Below are 22,892 nucleotides of genomic sequence, written 5' to 3'. Positions count from 1 at the left end.
TCCGCGGAGTGAGGACACGATAACGTCAGCCGACCCTTTTCGCTTCGCTTCTTTGTAGGATCGGCCTGCCGTCAGGGGCGATTTCGGCCGTGCAGTGCTTCTGGGTTTGGCCTCCTGTGATTGGCGATACGCCCGCAGCAGTAGTTTGTGAGCGTTGGCCTACCGCCAGAGGTGATTTTGGACGTTGTGGCTTATTTCGGGGTGGCTGGTTGGTGATCGGCTTCTTCTTCTCGGAATGCTCTGCAATAAAATCCTCACGAACAACAGAACCTTTTTATTTATTTTTATTTTTTTATTTTTTTTTATTTTTTTCTTTTTTTATATATTATAACCTTTTTTTTCTCTCTCTCTCTCTTTTTGTGGGCTTTTTTTTTTTTTTTTTTTGCCTCTTTTGCCTCTTTCGATATCTTCGACACATATTTTCACACACAATTAACAGTCGCACTCATACAGGGAATATGCAGAGATTCACACTTAAGTGATTTCTTTCTTTCTTTTCTTATTATTATTATTATTATTATTATTTTTTTTCCCTCTGCTTTTTTTTTTTGCGTGGGGTTGGGGGGTGGGGGGGGGGGGCCAGCCCGGGAGGCGAGCGGCACGTCTCGAAGTTGGAGGTGGCGCCGCCCCCGCCCCCCAGGCCAGCCCGTGTTCCTTCTTTGTTGATGCGTGGGGGGCAGCCCGGGAGGCGAGCGGCAGATCCCGAGGTTGGAGATGGTGCCGCCCCCGCCCCCCGGCCGCCCCGTGGTTCCTTCTTGTTTGTGCGTTTCTGCCGGCCCGGGAGGCGAGCAGCAGGTCTCGAAGTTGGAGACGACGCCGCTCCCGCCCCCCAGGCCGGCCCGCGGCTCCTCTTGTTGATGCGTGGTGGGGGGGGGGGGGGGGCCAGCCCGGGAGGCGAGCGGCACGTCTCGAAGTTGGAGTTGGCGCCGCTCCCGCCCCCCAGGCCGACCCGCCCCCTCTGTGCTTTTCTGCCGGCCCGGGAGGCGAGCAGCAGGTCTCGAAGTTGGAGACGATGCCGCCCCCGCCCCCCAGGCCGGCCCGCGGCTCCTCTTGTTGATGCGTGGTGGGGGGGGGGGGGGAACGGCCCGGGAGGCGAGCGGCAGTCTCGAAGTTGGAGTTGGCGCCGCTCCCGCCCCCAGGCCGACCCGCCCCCCTCTGTGCTTTTCTGCCGGCCCGGGAGGCGAGCAGCAGGTCTCGAAGTTGGAGACGATGCCGCCCCCGCCCCCCAGGCCGGCCCGCAGCTCCTCTTTCGTTGATGCGTGGTGGGGGGGGGGGGGCGGCCCGGGAGGCGAGCGGCAGTCTCGAAGATGGAGTTGGTGCCACTTCTGCCCCCAGGCCGACCCGTCCCCCTGTGCTTTTCTGCCGGCCCGGGAGGCGAGCGGCAGGTCTTGAGGTTGGAGACGATGCCGCCCCCGCCCCCCAGGCCGGTCCGCGGCTCCTCTTTGTTGATGAGTGGTGGCGGGGGGGGGGGGGCGGCCCCGGGGGCGAGCGGAGGTCTCGAAGCTGGAGTTGGTGTCACCTCCGCCCCCAGGCCGATCCGCCCCCCCATGCTTTTCTGACGGCCCGGGAGGCGAGCGGCAGGTCTCCAAGTGATATCCCAGCTCCCCATTATATATCACGCCACCAAGTGAGTGACCACGGCTCTCCATTGAGTTTGCGGCAGTAAGTCCAATTTCCGCCGGGTTTGATTGCGGTGGCGTCTGTGAGATTGCTTAGCTACCCAAGAGAGCAATGACCAGGGTCTGACGATGGGCTGGTCGACCACTCTGACGGCTCAGTTCGTCTGTCTGTGACCTCAGAGGTCGAGCCGGTCACCGGACAGCGGTCAGCGACTCCAACTGGACATGGTAAACCCGTCACTCAGCCCTGACAGCACGACCAGCCCACAGTCCGGTCCCGTCTGGTTCCACGAGCGGATCAAACTGCCGCGACGCAGAATTCTTTCAATTTACTTCAATTATCCAGATTTGTGATGTATGAGTCGGCTGAATCTTTGACTTACAGCTCACGCACAGCGATATATCTCGGTCTGTCTGTCTGGCAGGCCGATTTTGGTCCGGAGAGCCAGCTCCGGCGCGCGCCGGAACTGCGTCCGGAAGTTGGAGCTATCGCAGTTCCGAGCTCGGTTGACCGGAAATGAGATGTCTGTATCGCACACGGCTGTCCTAAAGGCCCTAACAAGCAGCTCACTTCTGTGCGTCACCCGTGAGAAAACAGATACATGAGCGTATGGCAACGATGCAGTGGGAAGCTTTATAATAAGATGGCGCCCACAATTCACTGCGATTTAAAAAAGAAAAGAAAATGTGCTCTGATTTTTTTATTTGGTAAATGTAAACACTTTTCATTTTTAGCTTCTGATGGGGCCAAAGCTATTAACCAAAATTAAGATGCGTTGAGTAATAACGATAACGACCAATTATCTGTCTACCTCATATTGTGCTGAATAATTAGGATTACTTATGAGCTAAGGCACGAGTGAAATTAAGCTCCAGCGATCAAACCAGACCTGCCATCCGCCAAACGCCTCCATAGCCTCGGGCATGTCCCCAGGCTCTCGTTAAATTGGCGGAGCAAGCAATCAGCGTCCGCGTTCTTGGAAACTTATGATGGAGGGTGAACGAAAGCAGAGCACGCAAATAATGGGACTACACTGACAGAGATTGAACAGAGCAGCCGTAACATGGCAGAATGGAGATTAGAAGCGAATGGAAAACGAGCAGGAATGAAACCATCGGAGCTGAGGGTGAGGAAATCTCAGGAAAACAGATCAGCCTGAAGGAGACGAATGGCGCATCATTGTCGCTATTCTCTCGCTCGATGGCACGGTCGGCTTCTGGCGCCGACTGAACAATGGCGTGTGAATCGGACCGGGGAGCAGGATCCGTCGCCGGGAGGAGCTCCAGTCAGCGCCGCTCATGCCGAAACAGCAACACAAAGCGACCCAGTACGGCCCGATCGGTGGGTGGCCGACCGGCAAGAGACGATCGGTGTGTGAGCGGGGGGGGGGGGGGGGGGGGTGACATACGCGGCCTTAGCTCAGCCATTGGCAAAGGTCAAGGAAACTGAAACCAGCGACTTGACTGAGATAAAGCCCCCCCCCCCTCCAAATATATGGATCACCTTGTTGATGTTATGAGTGCACGTATGATGGATAGACGAAGTGAATCCAATTATGACAATTTTGGGGTTTTGGGCGCCCGGACTGCACAAACGAATCCATGGAATGCAATACAATATCGGAGCTAAAAAAGTTAACATGAATCAGATGCCATTACGTCGTTCGTTTAGCACACATCTTCGAGCGTTAGCGCCATCCTTTTAACCATTTATTCAACCATTGATTTACCTACACCAGGCTGAAGCCATCAGTGTCTCGTTATACAAAACAAAGATGATTGGGGCTTAGCGTTGCTACGACCCAAGGCTACGACCGGCCAGCCACTCGCGTCATATTCGTCGATATCAAACATCTCGGGGCACAAAATCCAAAGACAATTTCGCTGAAAGCGGTGCCCCGGTAGCGACGTGGCGTTTAGTTCTCAATTTGAGCCCACATTCGCGACTATGCAACAACGCCAACAGCCACTTTTGTGAACGGTACGAGAAGCAAACTAGAGACAGCAATGGCGAAATAAGATGAAACATTTAAACACATGTCATTACAAATCAACACTTAAAATCCTGTCAGAGCGCACATAAACAACATTTTATAGTATACCAGCGGCAAAAGTAAGAGGTTCCCTCCATTGCCCATACACTGTTACCCTATGTATCAGACCCCTCCAGATATTGACCCAGCCTTGAACAGTCGCCACAACACGGCACCAACAAAGCACCCGCCTCAGTTGATGAGAGACGTACCCCACGCACACAAGGAGTCGGAAGTGTTGAAACAAGTGGCTCTGTCCCGACCAGACAGCCTTTGATCCGCCCTGAGTCGACAAGTGCCAACAAGCCGGTTGCGCAGGCCTGGTTGTAAGTACCCACTTCCACGGACTAATGAGAAGATCAAGAGGCTGCAGGCTGAACGAAATAATGTGTAACATGCCGAGCTCTTTATCAGAGTGCCACTGTATAAAAACAAAATGAAAAACACGCCTAACTCGCGTAAGTAAATAATGGAGATGTAGGGGCTTGTGGTGATGTTTGCTTGTTATAAAACAATAAGGTAAAAACGGGAGATGCTTTTACATAATTTTTGATGAAACGGAATACCCCACGCAAAGCTGCAATACTCGCACCTACCATCATGTTCGACATTTATTTTATAGGATCACGATACCTCGAAAACCACCAACTCCCATGCTGAACCGAAAGTGGAGTAAAATGCAGCGGTCATATCTATCTCGCTTATCACCCGTCGTTCCGATCCATCGCCTAATGAAAGAAGACCCGAGTAAAAACGGCCGAATGAAGACAAACGACGGGCGCAATTCGGATGTGGCGACGATCGGGGCAGCCCCGTGGATTCAGCAGCGCTGAATGGTGGGATACATTAGAAGATGACATCCCTTTATCGAAAAGGACAATAAAGGTAAGAAGAATCGCCGAATCTGCTTCAGTGAAGCGACACTCGCACTGGAGAAAACTTACTGACAGCATTACGCCAGCGTGGGAGCCGCGAAGCAGTGCGGCACAGTCTATCTGCGGGCGCAGACTGCTGCTGCCATCTATGGGAGATGACATTAACTTCGAGCACGGCTACGCGCTGTTCGACATGTAGGCGCAACAGCGCCGAGTCAATGTCAATCGCAAGACACACGTGTCAGTTGTCACGCTATAGACCTTTGTATACCAGACCTATGATAGAGGTCTACAGATTCACAGAGGTCTATTATGATCACACATTCATCACGTCAACCAAGACCGAGGGCTGTCGAAAAAGGCGCAAGCTTTTCCCTTTAGATGATCCCTTCAGCACCTACTTACCTCCTCAACTTAGGTACTCAGCGCATGAACAAAGGTCATTTATCAACAGAATGATACATAACTTATCAGATTTAAAAACATACGTCTATGAAATGTTAGGTGAAACGGTTATCGCTATGCCAATGAAAGACTTCGCGTGCCAATGATCCGCATTTCCCCTGCTGCTCTATCCCGAGTCAGCGAACAATGGTGCGCCGGGAGCCCAATAAACCCGATCATCCACGACCAGGCGTCCTCTGACCTCTTCACGAGGGCAGATGAGCACCTCTTCACCCCCTTATACGGCTGACGATGTTTTCGTCACACTCGTCCATATGGTCTCCGAGCCAATATTGAGCGCTAGAAGGGTGTGGGGAGAGTGGGTGAGAGGGAGAGAGAGAGAGAGAGAGAGAGAGAGAGAGAGAGAGAGAGAGAGAGAGAGAGAGAGAGACCGTGCCGGCTGCGATTGTGATTGTTCAGTAGTCACATCGTGTGACCCTATTTGGTTATCCAAGGGCAACAGGGAATATAGCGTAGGTTATGTGAAAATCAGGTCGCCATGCCTTTAGGCTGTGATTGTCGGTCCAAGCGCAGTAATAAAGCGTAAGGTACTCGAGGTCTCAACCGATTTTGCAGCCTTGTTTACCACTACTTTCCCTCATCCAATATCGCTTATCTTCTCTGCTCCACTTGACAGGACAATCTCGCGAATGTCTTCGCGGCTAACAAGCTCAAAATTCACGAAAATAGCCGACCTCTGTGTATGAAATGTGCTCATAGGGGGGCGTTGAATCACGTCACGTATTTTCGACACGTACTCGCAAACACCACACGGTATGGGCGCAGGGGAGGGATGGGCTCCGCGCGCAGCAATCGGACCGGCCGACCCGCGCGGGTCTGCCCGACAAACACCATTTCTCACAGGCACGCCGGGCGTCGATAAAAAGTGGCATAACTGGCGCATCTGTGGCGGGCAGTGGCGCAGTCTGCCGCCGACAAGAGCAGCCATCAGTTATTGTCATCACTCGAGGATAATACCACAGAGAGGAGTAGCGCTGCTGTCTGCTCTGTGTTACCAGAGCAGTGCCAAAAAGAAGAAGAAAAAACAATCAAATAATGTAGCAAAGAGAAAGTCCGCAGATGCAAATAGCAAACGTTTGAAAATGACGTGACGACCTCAAAAAGTTTCTTGTAGCAGCAGCCTGCGAATTAAAAAAAGCAGCTATGATGCATATGCCTATCGGATATCCAGGGGTCTAGCAGCTTAGTAAAAGATGATGAATGCGTGTGATTACGCTCTATTCTTCGCGAAAGCTTGGAATCAGCGCTCCATGTATAGATGCGCGGAAATTGCGTTTTCCCTCGAAGGACGCATAGTCCAGATAGAGGCTTTTCGAGATTGAGCGACAATATGAAGACGCTAACTTTATTGGAACAAAGTTCAGATACTGGAAAACTCATCAGCAGAGAAGCAGCTGTCAACCACCGTACACAACCACAAACTTAGATCAACATTTTATGTAGAGAAACCAAACAAACTGATAGAAAACGCGCCTGTATTTGGGCAAAACCATCGTATCAAGCCTGGGGCGACACGGACAACTAACCGCAGCATCACTAGCAGGTACACGGTCCAAATACAACAGTTCAGCCACTGTGGCACGCATGCACCTCAGTCCGCGGACACGGTACGGGAATGTGACGACCGGGCTGGGACAACACGGTGCGTCAGCCATCAGCCGGTGGTCCCAATCCTGGTCAGAGACGGGCTACATCGTAAGGCACAAGGCGGTCCTAAAGACAGGCTCGGTAGCCTGCGTGCGCGGTCAGAGCAGCTTGGTCCTCTCTTGGTCCCACTGGTGCCATGCACGGCAGTGCAACGATGAGAAACCAGTGTAGATACCTCACTGCTGACACGAATCCACAAACTACGCTCTTTTCGCCACAGGACCGCACTGAGAGACCCACGGAGCCACACCGCCGGGTGGGTGGTCCCTGGCTCACCGCACCAGTGTTGCCCTCTCGCACTTCGTTCACACTGGAAGATTTAGCACAATGCAGCCCCGTGCTGGCGACCGAGGTTCCCTCGCCTGCCTGTGCACATTTCACGCGCCAGAGAACCGGAAGAGACATGGAAGGAGGAGGGGAGAGGAAGGGAGAGGGAGCGAGGGGGCGCTCACTTGAGTCGGTAGAGCATCTTGCGCTGCAGCCGGTGCTGGAGCTCGCCTCGACGAATCATGAAGTGCAGGACTTTGTAGATGGCACGCTCGGGGAATTTCTGAAACGGAACAGGAATACACCTAGTCAGACACACTGCAGAGAAACAATGGAGAAATAATGCGACTTGAGGTGTGTTGTTTGAAACGATTCCTGCGGCACGCCAAAAGGGGACTGAACAGATAAGTTAAGAGGAGACGAGCTAAGATGAAAGCAGAATAGCCGGAGGGACGTGGGATGAACGAGCACGATCAAACCCGCGTTGTACGACCGACAAAGATCTGAAGAGACAAAGGTACGCCACACACTGGGTCCAACGGGACGAGAAACGCAGGCTGAAAGTGGAAACAACGGGCTCAAAGGGGAAACGTCGGCTCAAAGTGGTCTTTGTACGAGAACAACAGACACGGCAGAAACCTAGCCGCCACAGAAGAGCCACCACAGCCAGGCTGGAAAGTCTAGACTCGATCAAGAGTCAGGTAAGAGTAAAACTGGGGAGTCTAGAGTCAAGCTACAGAATACGTTGGGAAGGGGACCCAAATGGTGCGGGGAACAAAGTCGAAACACATCCAGCTCCAATTATTGCGGCAGAGAAAACGGCCAAAGTTCGGGCTGCATACGGCCCTCTGAATACCGGGATGGGGCAATGGGAGAGGCTGACACCCAGCTACCCCCTTCCCCCTCTGCTCATCAATGTGAGCAAACAACAGTTTAGCCCGCTGTAGCCGTCAGTGTCCAAACACGAACTCTGGACACAAGATTACAGCATCCCGACGGATGGCTCGACCGGGGAACGTTACCACAGCGCCATAAATGCGCTATTGCTTGTGGTAGTGCATTCAGTCAGATCATTGAGGCCGATTTGTATTCAGGCAAGTGAGGCAGGCTTCCACTTATCTGGAGACGAAATGAGTTCTACTGAAATCGCCATACAAAAACAAAATAAACAAGAACTGGAAAGAATAATGTAAGACAAAGCAATATGCAACACACATTGTTAACTACCGCTGCTTAGAGAATCATCAAGTACAAACGTCCATGTGGCGGGCGTCGACCTCCCCCTCCCCGCTCTCATTGGCACGCCCCAGCGGTCTGGCTGAGGCAGGGGGCGGTCACAGTCCCCCTAGCTGATCGCCCGGAGCCATTAGCACAAATGGAGGGCCGCCGTCCAGTGACCTACATAAATAATGTGTCCCAAGACTAGCCGACGAATAGCGCGGTAAACGGACGTCATGTGGAACATATACGAACACTTTACAAAAACGTTTATCACAAAATATCTGCACGAGCCACGTCTTCAGTAACTACACCTAAAAAAAACAAGAAATGGAAATGTATAGTGGATAAATATTGATAAATTTGACGTGCATGAACGGAATCGCCGAATCATGACAGTAATAGAGGCAAGTGCCGGCAAAGTGTCCGTCACCGGCGCCCCAAATATGCGCATGGTAATTGAAATGAATAGGCAAGCACCGCTGCCGAGGACAGTGCGTGATGACCAATGATTTCCGCGCTAACAACCGTCAGCGACAGGCTGTGAATACGCCCATCGAATACGTCTAGAAATAATCCATGTCGGTTAATAGATGTGCTAGTAGTTCGGCGTCAAATGCCAATGAAAGACCAATGCTAGTTGCTAAGTAAACAATAAGACAGCTACAAAAAGTGAACAAATGACAGCTCTTGCTATCACTTCTGTCATCAAGACCTTCTTTGCGCGCCCATCCCGTTTGGGTTTCGCCAAATCAAACGTTGTTTTCGTTGTTATTACGTCCTTTCTATCCTTCCCCCAGCATCATTCTACCCACCCCAAATTCAACCTCTGAACATCCCAACAACGCACCTGTTTGAGGAAGTCCTGCACCACGGCGTGTTCCGACACCTGCGACCCGACCGCGAACCGGCGCTTGATCTGCCGCTCGATGTGAACCAGCATATCGTGGTCCTCCTGGGTGGTGAAGCCCTCGGCGCCGGCCAGTCCGCCAGAGGTGGCGGCCTCCAGAGTGGACACGTGGAACAGGCGGAGGGCCTCGTCCACGTCCTCGCCAGTCGCGAACGGCTGCAGGCGCATCTTGGCCTGAGACTCGGAGACGCGGATGATGGCCTCCAGTTGACTGTGGGGAGGGGGATGGGGAGGGTCAGACAAGCACGCAAGAATTTTGAGAAGATCGGCTGTGGATCGACTGATGCGGTGAATTACGAAATGAATGAGTGCTTCGATTGGGGGCAAATTTAAGGGACAACTAAAAACACACGTGGTTTTAGTTACCAAAAACACTAGCAGGCTTGCCCTGTGCTAGCGGCACTGTAAGAGAGATAAAACCTAACAGATCGATGGAGAGTTTTCAAGAATTCAACTCTCCTCTTAAACACAACAGAAAAGTCTGGTACCGTTCATCCCCTGTCTGAGTCGCCCCAGTTCACGTCGCTGTGACTCACCGCACGGTGATGGGGATGGCCAGTCGCTTCTCGGACTGGTTCTCGTGCTCGCGCGCGCCGCCCCGCATCAACACGTAGCGGTTCTTCAGCTTTTCGGCGGCCTCCTCCGACACGCGAGGGCCGCAGTGGCTGTGGAGGAGGGGACAATCATGTGAGGGACGAGAAAACATAGCCATAACACGCGCACACAGAGCGCAAACACCTCACCACAAAACAGACACACGCAATGCATATACATTAATTTGGAATGTGCAATGCTGCGTGTTTGTAAACAGTCATATCGTCGACACAACGCGCTCTTGTGTCGCTAACGTAATGCTCCAATGACAACGACATACAATCATCAATTTGGACAACGAATCCAGTCAGCAATGAAATTACGACAGAGATTGCAAAAACTATGAGACATCTGCTGATACAGGAACTAGGAAGTGGTGGTTTATCCTGTACTGACAAATCATCACCACAAAAACCATCAATTTAGTCCAAGTTGAGCTAACCACCACAAATCATTACCCTTCCCCCCCCCCCCCTGTCCACCCGTCCGAGTCTTAGTACACCCTGGGGGTCTATATCTCATCGAAATACACCCGGTTAATAAGTCGGCCGGCAGTCCACATAAAGCCAGACGAGCCATTACCACCCAGGCGGCCCGATAACTACCCACGGGGTGGGAGGAACTGGTGGCGAGCACCGCTGCCATAAGCACACACCCACGCGGCTGGTTTATCACTCGGGGTGGGATATTGTTTAATGGTCGATGTGAGATTGGTGATCGAGTTTACACAAATACCACCCACTGATTGGTATACATACGGAGTTATTTTGGAACATCAGCCATTCCATTTTTAATTTACATGAGCAGTCGTTCTGCAGACTTGCTATTTGCATCATCGAAACCGTAGTTACCACATTCGCCGCAGGGTGGCCGACCCGCGACCCGGTGCTGGGTCGCGGGCCGGGGCAGTCTGCGTAAAGAAACTCCGATGTTCCTTTTTATTACATTGGAAACTCATATCAGTTCTAATAGCTCGTTGACAAGGATGGCATTATCCACACCAGTATCACGAAAGAGACTGAATCAGTCCACATTTCGACACAAACAGCCTATCAGGATCCCCTCACTACGACATGCAACGCGATCGGAGGGGCGTTGACCCCAATTATTACGTTTGGTGGTCGCAGGACGTCCATATATCCCAAACGAACCCGACAACAGCAGAACTGTTTGACATGCGACTGTGCGAAACGGCTCAACTCACGATAAATCAGAATCGGAGCGAATAAATCGTGTAAATCAGTGTACAGTAGCGACGAGGGCAGTGATCTGTGGTAGGCGTGAGTCAGGGGATTACCAGCTCCGCAGCCAATGGAGGGGAAGGAGACCGGGAAACGGCCAATTATAGTGCGGAATAAGGCGACGGAAATGTGATACATGGTCGGGACATTTGTCAAATGTTGGAGCTGCTAACCAAATACGCTGAAAATCATACAGAGCAGGCCCAAAATGCGATAAAATAAGGGAAACTACTCCGGCCCACTGCTCGACCAGTTACTTTTGCTTTCTCACGGCATCGAATCCTATCTTTCTTTTCCTCGTCCCGCCTCACGATGTGCCCCTCGCCTTATTCCACAGTAAACAATAACATAAACATAAAAGTAGCATACCTGCGGCAGTAGGCGATGTACTTTTTGAGGAACTCCAGGGAGAGCTCGCCCTCGCCGGGCGGCTTCTCCTGCAGGGCGTTCATGTGGATGCCCATCACGTGCTTGGCCAGGGTCTGGCGGAAGAAGAACACAAGGCGACTCGGTTAATCACAAGGCGTTAAGCGCAGATGTTGGATATCACAAATAAACAACGTAACAAACGAATAGTCACTTCCCCGGGCTTGTTGAGGCGTGGTAAGCTCCCAAAAGATGGAATACAGCTGACTTAGCAGCTACGAGTGTTACCTGACCCTCCAAATGAAACAATTACGCGGTAATTCGCCATACTTTGCGCGATATGACAGCCTCCAGAAAGTTGGAACTAAGCCCGGGGGAAATTACACCAGTTCCGGGGGAAAGCAAGCGTCTGGCATGCCAACCAATCTACAAACAAAAATACAGTTGGGATCCCCACAGCTATAATTGCATAGAACGTGATATAACACCGCTATTTCTCATCACAATTTGACTTCAAGGCCATTGTGTTCCAAAATTTTGACTCCTCAAACCTAATCATTCACTACAATGCGCCCAACACAAAAGAAGCGGAGGGGCCGTAACTTACAGACACAAAAAAAAAAACGGCGCAGTCGCATGGGCTCCTCCAGGCCTCGACGAGAGTCCCTCAGACCCCTTGCAGCCGAGCGCGACATTACAGGGCGAGCGGCACCCCTCAGGCCCCTGCTGAGCTGCCGCGGACTACTCACCATATCCCGAGTGGGGTCGTGCTCATCCTTGACGATGAAGATCATGTCGAACCGCGAGAGGATGGTCGGCATGAAGTCAATGTTCTCCTCTCCTTTGAGCTCATCCCACCGGCCGAAGATGGAGTTGGCGGCGGCCAGCACGGCACAACGGGAGTTTAGCGTGGTCGTGATACCCGCCTGAGGTCACAGAGGTCATACGGGTCAACACGTTGGACACAGGTCACGTTAGGCGGCAGGTTAGAGGTCAGAGTGAGACGGTCCAAAGGTCAAGCGGAAAACGGCCGGCCGGATGAAACAGCTCGGGCCGCGTATCTTCAAAGAATCAAACGCAAAGTTCAGCGTCGGAAACACCGGAAACAGTGTCAGTCACGTGACATAGATTCCGGGTCGAGTTGTTTAAATGTCATCGCGATGCACCGGAAGCGATATACGGGAGTCCATTTTAGGCAAAAATCATCGCATTTTTTTTGAGCCCCTACAACTCAGGTTATAACACTCACAAGGCATCACCAGCAGCATGTGATGATGCGGACAAAATATGGCATCGCTGTAAAACTTACGCCATTCAATGGTTGCTGGGTCCATAATTTGCAAAATTAGACAATAAACGCCTACTGTAACCCGTATCTCCGAGTTCTAGGTGATACTCGTCACGACACCGAAAGGAAATAAACCCCCATCCGAAGAGATACCGGGAATTAATCAACCGCTGTTTCCTTTTTCCATTCTCTCATCTCGATCAGTTGATCTACCCACATTTCCGGTGTACTCAGAACACGCATATTACAGCGTAATTTTCGGCGAAGAGGACGCATCCGAGAGAGGACGGAAAGAAGGGGCGCGCGGAGAAGGAGGGCAGAGAGACCGTGCCCTAGAGGATAGCGCTACTGAAGAGGAGAGGGATGGGTGGAACAGAATGAGAGGAAACAGGCGTCCGTTGCTTTGAGAGAGCCTCCCAGTGTAGTGTGCGAGTTGCGGACCGCGATGGTGCGATGATGACACGGTCGTCGGGAGGCGAGTTCATTAGGCGGGCGGAGGCAGAGGCTCTCAGGTCGCCTCGAATACCGTCCAACGGAAAATGAGGGACTCGCGCGGAGGGAGAAACAGTAGCAGACAGATGAACAGAGAGATTAACACCGGCAACAAATGTGGCGAAAATCACCATACAAAAGCCGCAATACATGACACAGAACACGCTGAAAAACCTGTGGACGACGACAATAACTTTTCACACATTGTTTGGAATCATGTTCGATATCCTATTTTCTAGGGAAGCCAGAAGAGTAAATGTCTTTATGAGCTATTGGATGGACCAACCCACTACATCTAGAATAGTGCACGATGAATGGCGAAGCGTTACCTTGGCGATGGAGATGGTCTGCTGTTCCATAGCCTCGTGGATGGCCACGCGGTCCTCCTCCCGCATCTTATCGAACTCGTCGATACAGACCACGCCTCCGTCGGCCAGGACCATGGCGCCGCCCTCCATGATGAAGTTACGCTGTAATCACACACGGGACAAACGAGGTCACCAGCTGAGTGGATGGACGGGGAGGGGGATAGGAGGGACGGAGGTGGGGGACCACGACACCCTCTTATTTGGCAGGGTTTGCGCTGTTATACAACACTCGCATTGTCTTCACGGCCATCGATTTGCCGATGCCAGGATCTGCTTCATTACAGCAAATAATTGGACATATTTGATTGCTAATGCAGTCTAAGGTCTGCGAAACTTTACACTATATAGCGAAACTGGTGAAATCCAAAGAAGAAAACTGACGAGGGGCAACTCACGCTCCACGGAAAATGGACTTGTATAACCAATCAGCTCGGCACCTCCACAAACAAGTAATTCAATCTCACATTACCCATGTAATTCCGTAGCACATTACCGACTAGGCAAACACAAATCAATTCCGACCGACGCCACCTCCTCACAATCGCCATCAAAGTCTGAACCACCGTGCGAACGAAACAGCTCGGCAAACACGCATCCTGGCAACACGATTCAATACCTCCGGGGCGCGGGGAGCCGCGGTAGGTAACTCACGAGTCGTGCCGCCACTGCGCGGCTCACACACAGAGGCAGCGGCACGGCCGAGCGGTCACATAAATCCAGCGGCGTCAGATAGCCGGAGGCGTATTTCTCCGCCCGGCGAGTTGTTCGGTGCATAAATCGCCGGCAGCGACATCTATTGTCGCTCCGGACAACTGGGCCGTCCATCAGGGTTCGCGGAATTCGCCGCCGCAGTTACTGCTTAGAAGGCGTGGCCGCTGTCTGGTTTACGGCGTATGGGCCGACAGTGGAATTAGTCCCCGAGAAAAGTGGACTCCGAGTCCGATGGAATTAAATGGAAGCACAGCTGGGAGTCAAATGTCCCCTTGGTGAGCTGGCTGGTCCAAATCATTTGGATATTTTGATTTTATATGGTAATTATGTCACATCGGAAAATTGTTTCCAGTAAATAAGTCGAGAAGTGACCGCTGCTGACAGCTGAGCCTGCAGCTATATTTCGTAGCCGACTTTCTGAAAACATTGCGTCGAGTTACGTCCTTCCTCAGACTTCCACAGGCTTGCCGCCGGCCACTCCAGTTTGCCGTCAAAGTTCGTGGCTAACGGGGTGACACATTGCCAAAAGTGACAGTCAGATAAGGGGCGCCGGGTCGAGAGGATGACTGGCTGGACAACGGCGCGACTTGTGCTCACGCGTCTCGGATACTTTTCGCGGTAACCTCCCCGTCTTCCCACGCCAACTGGATACTTCAAGTGAGCTATGCCGACTTTGCACACCAACTATGAAGACTTCCCACGTTAACTATGTAGCTATACCGGCTTTGCACGCCAAGTTTGGCGGCGACGAACCGTGCGATCAGCTAAATGGTACTGGGTAAAGGTTAGAGGTCACAAGACAGAGTTCCAGAATCACAGACTACGGTTCGACTTCTAGCCTGGAGTTCTACCGACTTCGGGTGACAGACTACGGGCTAAAACGTCATACTGGAGGACTACTGATGGTATTACAGACCCCTCTAAGCGGCGAAAATGCAGTCGAACTCCCAAAACACCCACCCACCCTGATACCCCCCCCCCCCCGGTTTCGCGTCACTCACCGACTGGGGGTCCCTGATAACGCTGGCCGTCAGACCCGCCGCCGACGAGCCTTTTCCCGAGGTGTACACGGCCACGGGCGAGACGCGCTCCACAAACTTCAGCAGCTGGGACTTGGCCGTTCCCGGGTCACCCAGCAGCAGCACATTGATGTCACCGCGGCGCGTCAGACCGTCCGGCATCCGCTTACGGGAGCCTGTGAAATATATATGACGTCATTGGAGCAAAGGAAGGTGGCTGGGTGAATATGTCAAATGGAGATTTTTAACCTTTTCTGGAAAGAAGCCATTGACCAATTTATGGCAATCGCCAGTTTTATGAATATTCAACATCATTAGCATGCAAAATGCTGTTTTCATCATTACAACCATGTCAATCTAACAGATTCACACTAGCAGCCAGCATAGGCGCGGGAGGGGGGGGGGGGGCAGTGGGGGCAGCTTGCCCCCCCCCCAACTCTGGGGCCGTGGGGGCGATGCCCCCACAGCTTTGAGACGGAATACCACACTTTTTTGCAAATGTTTTCTTTTTTTTAAAAAGCCAAGGGATGAAAAATAAGTGGCCTAAAACCGGTGAGAAAACTAGATTTGGTTGATTTAGATCAACCCTAGGTTGATCTCTATTATGGTGTGCCCCCCAGTCTGAACGTAGTTCCCGCGCCCCTGGCTGCCAGGCGAAAAGCAAAAACGTAAATAACGACATAAAATCCCGGATGAAGCGATGATTCAATAACCATCACCCGTCCCAAACCACATTGGCCACTCGTCTCCCCCCACCCCCACGCCATCAGCGGCGGCACCTACCGGCGAACAGGAGGCAGGCGATGGCGCGCTTCACGTTTGTGAAGCCGTAGATGCTGGGCGCGATCGACTTGGCGATCTTCTCGACGACATCTGGCGAGGCGGCCAGTGCCCGGAACTTTTCCTCCTCTTCCTGTCCGTGAGATGGCAGCACCGGTCAAAAGAGACTGGCAGAGCGATGCCGAGACGTGCGGACACCGACGGCTAATACATATGTTATGAATATATGAAAATACGGATGACGTACTTTTTGCTTCAGCCTGGTCCAGATAACGTCATCATGTGACCCAGCTCTAGCCCGCGCCCGGCTGGGGGTCCTGGATTTCCACGCCCTGCTGGGGGGGGGGGGGGTGTTTGAACACCCCCCCTTGTAACTCGGCTCCTGGGCCACGTAGCGATACGCGGAAGGCGGCGTTCGAAAGAGCGTCAAAAATAATGACGAAATCACTTCGGTCAATTTTTTGGTCAGGTCAAAGGTCAGGTCACCAGAGGTCATTGAAGGCAAAATTTCGCCGATTTCCAGGTCGAATATCGAAAATTTCCAAGAAGCCAACGCATAACTCGGGAACCAATAGAGCTACAGCGCCGCGGAAAAGCGCATTCGATAGCCCTATTAACGCCCTTTCTGAGTAATTCTCTCAGATTTGACGTAACGTCAACGGTTTTGCCTGCAGGGGGCAAAAACTGCAAAAATAGCCGATTTTTACGGAAACAGTTTTTCTGCAATAACTTTTGACCCAAGCCTTGTACGAGCTTACTTTTACCAGCATCGTGTTCCTCTCGTCAAGACGCATCGAATGAACTATAACTGGACCTTGAAAGGTCAACTTGAAAATTTGACCTCAGGTCAAGGTCATGACCTGACCGGAAAGGGTCATGTTGCATATCAGTCGATCCGCATCGTCGAGCTGAACACATCTAAGGCGTTTTCATCGCTCTAGCATGCCTCTATCAAAAGTTATTTGCGAAAAACTGTTAGATACCATTCGTGACCTAAGATGACCTCAGGGCATAAACAAGGGTCACGGACACCATTTTCATATTCAGTGTGTCTAAACCACTTGTAATTCAGTGTTTGGGAGTGTTTATAATGTCTTTCGTCCAAAAGAGGCGCATTTCAATTTTCTCCCATTGACTTATAATGGGGAGGTCGCAAAATTGACCTGACCTTAGGTCACCGATATCAAAATTCCGAGATATACATTTTATAGATACTGTTACCCTTATCAAACGCTGAAAGTTTCAAAGCGATCGGTCACTCGGTGTAGCTATGACAGACATTGAAACTTTTTATGAGGTGAGGTCACTTCAAGTGACCTGGTGACCTGACCTTGAATGACCTTGGTCTGAAATTTTCACAACATGTGTAGAATTGATGTATGATAAGGTGTACCAAAAACGGCGGCGCTCCGCGCCGCCGTTTTTGAGATATTCGCGAAAAACCACAAGGGGGGGTGTTCAAACACCCCCCCCCCCCCCAGCAGGGCGCGGGCTAGTCTAGTAGATTGCTCTATCAAATACTCAGATCTTGATAAAAAGCGGCGACTAAAATACGCAACGAGAATAAGCACACAGTTGCGACAAAATCAAACAGAAGCCCGCCATTCCGCGTCCCTTTTGCTCATATTCAGGGCACCTCACGATTTTAACGGCTCCTTGCCGCTGTGCTGGTAAAAGCTCACAAGCGCAGACCAGTCCCAAAACACATATCGCTCTGCTACGAGGGAGTTTCGTCACTGACCTGGGTGAAGTTGATGGTAGACGTCCTGCCGGCTCCCTCGTTGTTGATCTGAATACCGATGACACGCAGGTACGGGGCGCGGATACCGGCGCCAGGCTTACCCTTGTCCTGCTTCTGAAAACACGAACACAGGGTGGCGTAAGGTGTGAACCTACAGAAGTGAGCACAACACAGGATACAGAAAGGTAATGGGTAGAGACGTTTGGTATCGCTAAGCAAAATCGACTTATGAACATTCCGACAGGCAGTACTCCAATCGCAATGGTACTGAATTTCCCACAGACATTTCGATCTCCAACCGCGAACAGTTTTTTAAAGTTCTCGCGCCGCAGCTCTGCCGGACTTACCTTAGCGCCCTGGGTCTTTTTGATGGAGTAGAGCCCGATGATGGTGACGCGGTTTCCCGGGACGGCACGCTCGCACAGGTACCTGGGCGAGGAGTGGCGCGGAGTTAGGCGAATTAGCGACTTAGTTTCTGACACATAGTAGATTACACAAATTGAGGTAATGAGGTGAAATCGATATTCTTCCGTTAAAGCAATTAACTTCGATCGACCAATAAAACTCAACCCGTCTGAGCCAGTTTAGTTATTCTACCGATCTGCCCCTGTGATCTAACCGATCTATCTCATAACCGTAGCCGATGTAACACTACCAAATCGACGGCATCGTTGACCACTCTCATGTGCTCGTAACTAAAACAGTTATCTTGAATAACCTACATCGACAGGTAATTTTGAAAAAAAAACTCGCCTCGTGATCATTCAGACAATCCTGTCCAGACTTGTGCCAAGGTCCCAAAAAGATCCGAGATCCAGGGTTCGCAGAGTCCAAGGTCTGGGACCTTGATGGATCCTGGACCTTGCATTGTCATTTTTGTCGCGAGACCTTGGAAACCCAGGACCTTAAAACATCCATATGCCGCGAGACCTTGGAATCCCAGGACCTTAAAACATCCATATGCCGCGAGACCTTGGAATCCCAGGACCTCAACATTTGCATATGTCGCGAGACCTTGGAATCCCAGGACCTCAACATTTGCATATGCCGTGAGACCTTGGAATCCCAGGACATCAACATTTCATGTGACATGAGACCTTAGAAACCCAGGACCTCAACATTTCATATGCCGTAAAACCATGGAAACCCAGGGGTTAGGACCTCAAAATTTTGGTATGCTGCAAGACCCTGCAGAATGCAGACCTTCAGTACCAGTTTTATTATTTGTCATGGGATCTTAGGAGAACGGTCTGGACCTACACCACCATTTTGTTGAGGGACCTCAAGAATCCTGGAAGCTGGACCATCATGAGGTTTATGTTGCACTTGGGCCACTAAGGACCCTGCACTAGGTTTTGTCTGTAAGCACTTCAATAAATATATATGGTTGAGCGACCAGCTGCAAGGGGCTAGATAGCTACACGAAGAGAAAACGAACCAGACTGTGTAGACATATATAGAGCAAAATCATTGCCATGGTTGTGAGGCAGAACTGGAACAAGAGACCTGGTAGCTTTTTACATTATCAATGTTATGGATTATGAAACTGTCAAACAGTGGACAGTGGTGGTTTGGAAAGTTCTTTTCTAATCTCACCTCACATATTTTCTGGGTTGTGATATGCCGGGCTTGAAGCTACTTGGAAGCTACCCACTGACCAAGTAAGTGTCAAACTTATTTGTTTTGCAATTCATCAAATCACCATTGAGCAATGAGCAATATAAGCAATCATTCCATGACAGTTCAACTTTTTCGTTTAGCAGGTTTTCGTCGGACAATTTTTCGTCTGCAGATTTTCGTCCGCAGACTTTCGTCTATGCATTTGTTCGTCTGTGCATTTTTATGTCCGCGCATTATTTTCATAAGGACATTTTCCGCCTCGTCCAGACGAAAAAATGCCGGACAGAAAAATACTCAGACGAAAAATGCACCAAATTAATTCGAACAGACGAAAAAAATGCAAGACGAAAAAGTCAGACGAAAATCTGCCGACGAATAACCGGCTGACGAAAAAATTGTCAGATGGAATTTTGTTCAGAGCCTTCAATCTAATGTGAATGAACAGTAAGTAAGGTTTGCGCTCGCTGATACTCTAATTCTATTGGCTTAGTCGATCAGTTTTTCTGTGAGCGCTCGCGCAAACAAGACTTAGAACATATTTTCTTTTTATCCTAGGTATTATGTAACTGAATGTGCAGAAAATCGAAAGCATGTAACTATCAATTCAACTTTTCCATTTCTATGAAGCCTGTAGGTTTTATTTCTGTTTTTTTTTTTTATATTGCCTGAAAGAATACTTGAATGTCTGTCTTCAATAACTGTAAGGTGCTATCCTACATTCCTACTGATAAGGTAAGATTGAATTGAAAGGGACATGACAATACAAATTGCAAGGTACCTTTTACCTACCTATATTTTTTACGAATTTGTCAGGTTAAAGGAGAGATTGATATTATGATTCATTTTTAACTTGTGTTGAAGCTCCCCCTACCTATGTTGGTTAATGATAAAACCACCACAGTCCACAGGTTTGCATATAGGTTCTGCCCCTTTAAATGTTGCTGGGCATCCATTGGCAGAATATTTAGAAGTAAGTCTGCTCATCAGAATGTTAGTTTGTTTAAGTTCTTGTTGTGGGACCCTGAATACTTTGGATCCTGAGATGTATTCTTGCCGTGGGACCTTGAGGACTGTGGACCCTGAACTCTGAAGTGTGTACTTGTCATGGGACCTTGGGGACTGTGGATCCTGAAATTCACACTTGTCGTGGGACCCTAGGGACTGTGGATCCTGCAATGCATTCTTGCCGTGGGACCTTGGGGACTGTTGATCCTGCAATGCATTCTTGTCGTGGGACCTTGGGGACTGTGGACCCTGCAAAGTATACTTGCTATGGGACCTTGGAAACCTTGGATTCTAGAATTTGAATTTGCCGTGGGACCTTGGAAACCTTGGATTCTAGAAATTGAATTTGCCGTGGGACCTTGGAAACCTTGGATTCTAGAAATTGAATTTGCCGTGGGACCTTGGAAACCTTGGATTCTAGAAATTGAATTTGCCGTTGGACCTTGGAAACCTTGGATTCTAAAAATTGAATTTGCGGTGGGACCTTGAGGATCCTGGATCTTGATTTTTGGTCCCGGCACAAGTCTGATCCTGTCCCCCGGACCAATCCCGACAAACATTCGACCAGATCTGCTCCGTGACCCGTGTTCCAACCTACCATATGACCTCGCTCTGACCTGTCACAGAAGAGCTGCAGGTGCCGCGGCATCTCGCCCTGGGGGATGCTCTCGGGCAGCTCCTGCATCTTTAGCACCTGGGAGTCCACGCAGCGACACTTGTCCGGCATGATGAAGTACGGGTCCAGCGGACACTTGGGTCGGCCCGGCTGCTCCCTGTGACAACGGACACACAGAGAAACGTGAGAGCAGGCAGACGAAGGAAACGAAAGGCATGTATTGCAAACACGTAGCTAGATCAGATAATATTCCGATAAAATGTCGGTGAAATTTGAAAACGTTCGACGTACGGCAGTGATGAAAATTCGGCCGCGAGTCCGTCCGATATCGGTAAAACGAATACTACGACGCCGATATGACGAAACAATGAATACCCGAACACCGCTGACCGCACCGCATTTACAGCATATCCCATTTATCGTGTCAACACATGTACCGCACCCTCTGGTTAAACTATTAAATGTCCATATCAACCCACCAATCGTCATGTTCCGTTCTCCTCTAGCCCCGTCCGGTCCCTAAACTCACGTGTTGCACTTTCTGGGCAGCTGGTAGCCCTCGAGGCCTGGCCGGACAGCCAGGTTGGGGATGACAGTACGGCACGAGCGGCACTGCACCGAGAGCCGCGTGGCCTTGGCACGCACACCGGACGCCGCCACGATAATACCGGGTACCTTCACCAGGTGGCTGACTGCTTCTGACTGGAGGGCAGAGGGGGTATGGGAAATGTAAGTAGTTTTCACATAGGAAATTACCATAGTTTCCCCGACTGTTGTTGGCATCCTGAGATCATATTTGCATCCTAACTGTGGGAGTTGGCATTTACTCCAGAAATTCTCACCTTCAAGTCTCGGATGTTGGAAGGATTGGCATTGGAGATGAGGCAGACCTGGATGTCTTCCACCTCTGTCTCGCCCTCAGGTCGCGGACGGGTGATTTCATCAGCCACTTCTCGGGCTGCCTCTTCAAACTGAAATGCATAGAACAAAAGGTCAAAAATCACTTAAGTCATGGGAGAAAGACAAAACAAGCATACAATAAAGCATCAATGCTACTATATCATGGCTGATGAGACCAACACTCAGTGCCTAGCTAGTGCCTACCAAAGGAAGATGTTCAGAAGGCTTCTTGTAGAGACAATCCATAAGAGCTTCATCATAACTGGCCACATCCTCCAAGAGCACCTCCAGGTAATATTTTTGAAGATTGTAGTTCCTCTTCAGATTGTCTCTGAAACAATAGAAAGGCATGTTCTGTGAGATAGGCGCGTACAATCTCATTTCACAAGTCGGTGTAAAAAATTCACAGAATTGTGTCAGAAGTAAAACACCTAGGAAAAAATTATTGGATCAGAATGGCCATCACCGACATACCTGTATTTATAACTGAAATTGCCCTCATGAAATTCACGTAGGAAATCTTTGAACTTTTTCTTCACAGCTTGCAAATTAGCCTGATTTTCATCGTGGTCTTCGGCACCAAAATTGTCGGAGAAGAAAACACCAGCATCATCGAAACCAGACATCGTTAAGAGGAAAATACGCCAAATATGATATCGGTTCCAAAGTAAACACTTAACAAAAACACCCAACACGAAGCGAAGAAACAATAGACCCTATCAGCCCAGCATAAATCACAAACAAGTATGTAACGCGTGGGGAGAGCAAGGTTAGCGTAAATTTGGCGGGAATACAGCCGCTGGCCTGTATTACTGTGCAAAATTTTAAGTATACTACTTTTGAATCGCTGTACTTGTTTATTGAAAAGTGCTTCTTTTGTAATATTTCAAATTTTCCCTGATTTAAAAGTTTTTGGATGCTTAGACCCATTTTGATATGTATTTTTGCTGGCAAATTTTACCAAAAAATAACACCAAATATATTTTCTTACAAATGAGGGGAGATATTTTTGTCCTGTTCGACTTGTAACATTCATAGAGCTTTCGGAAGTTGTTGCCTAGCAACGAGGAAAAATTGTTCATTGATTTTGGTTTGCGAACACACAAAACCTGTTAGT

The 22,892-nt window shown here is 50.2% G+C and overlaps 1 protein-coding gene across 1 annotated transcript; it reads right to left on the bottom strand.

Moving 5' to 3' along the window:
- Nucleotides 1-6,453: 6,453 nt before the first annotated feature.
- On the bottom strand, nt 6,454-22,688 carry LOC122372163 (DNA replication licensing factor mcm5-like). The gene is made up of 15 exons (XM_043349050.1): nt 22,250-22,688; nt 21,980-22,106; nt 21,718-21,846; nt 21,405-21,577; nt 20,877-21,032; nt 17,982-18,063; nt 17,635-17,748; nt 15,897-16,026; nt 15,096-15,289; nt 13,345-13,485; nt 11,985-12,161; nt 11,239-11,351; nt 9,571-9,699; nt 8,975-9,245; nt 6,454-7,189 (listed from the first exon to the last, which is right to left on the bottom strand). Exons 1-15 carry the CDS (start codon nt 22,399-22,401, stop codon nt 7,088-7,090), a joined length of 2,190 nt encoding a protein of 729 aa, XP_043204985.1. The 5' UTR covers nt 22,402-22,688; the 3' UTR covers nt 6,454-7,087.
- Nucleotides 22,689-22,892: the final 204 nt, after the last annotated feature.

Source organism: Amphibalanus amphitrite, unplaced genomic scaffold, assembly GCF_019059575.1.
Source record: "Amphibalanus amphitrite isolate SeventyFive unplaced genomic scaffold, NRLGWU_Aamphi_draft 001325F_arrow, whole genome shotgun sequence".
Classification (NCBI taxonomy): domain Eukaryota; kingdom Metazoa; phylum Arthropoda; class Thecostraca; order Balanomorpha; family Balanidae; genus Amphibalanus; species Amphibalanus amphitrite.
The sequence above is the reverse complement of the archived record's forward strand: the minus strand, read 5'-3'. Positions and strand labels throughout refer to the sequence as shown.

Coding starts and splice junctions, on each gene's coding strand:
- LOC122372163 (XM_043349050.1), bottom strand. CDS start 22,401: ATGTCTGGTTTCGATGATGCTGGTGTTTTCTTCTCCGACAATTTTGGT. Junction 22,107..22,249: donor AATTTCAGTTATAAATACAG/GTATGTCGGTGA, acceptor CTATTGTTTCAG/AGACAATCTGAAGAGGAACT. Junction 21,033..21,404: donor CTGCCCAGAAAGTGCAACAC/GTGAGTTTAGGG, acceptor CCGTTGTCACAG/GGAGCAGCCGGGCCGACCCA.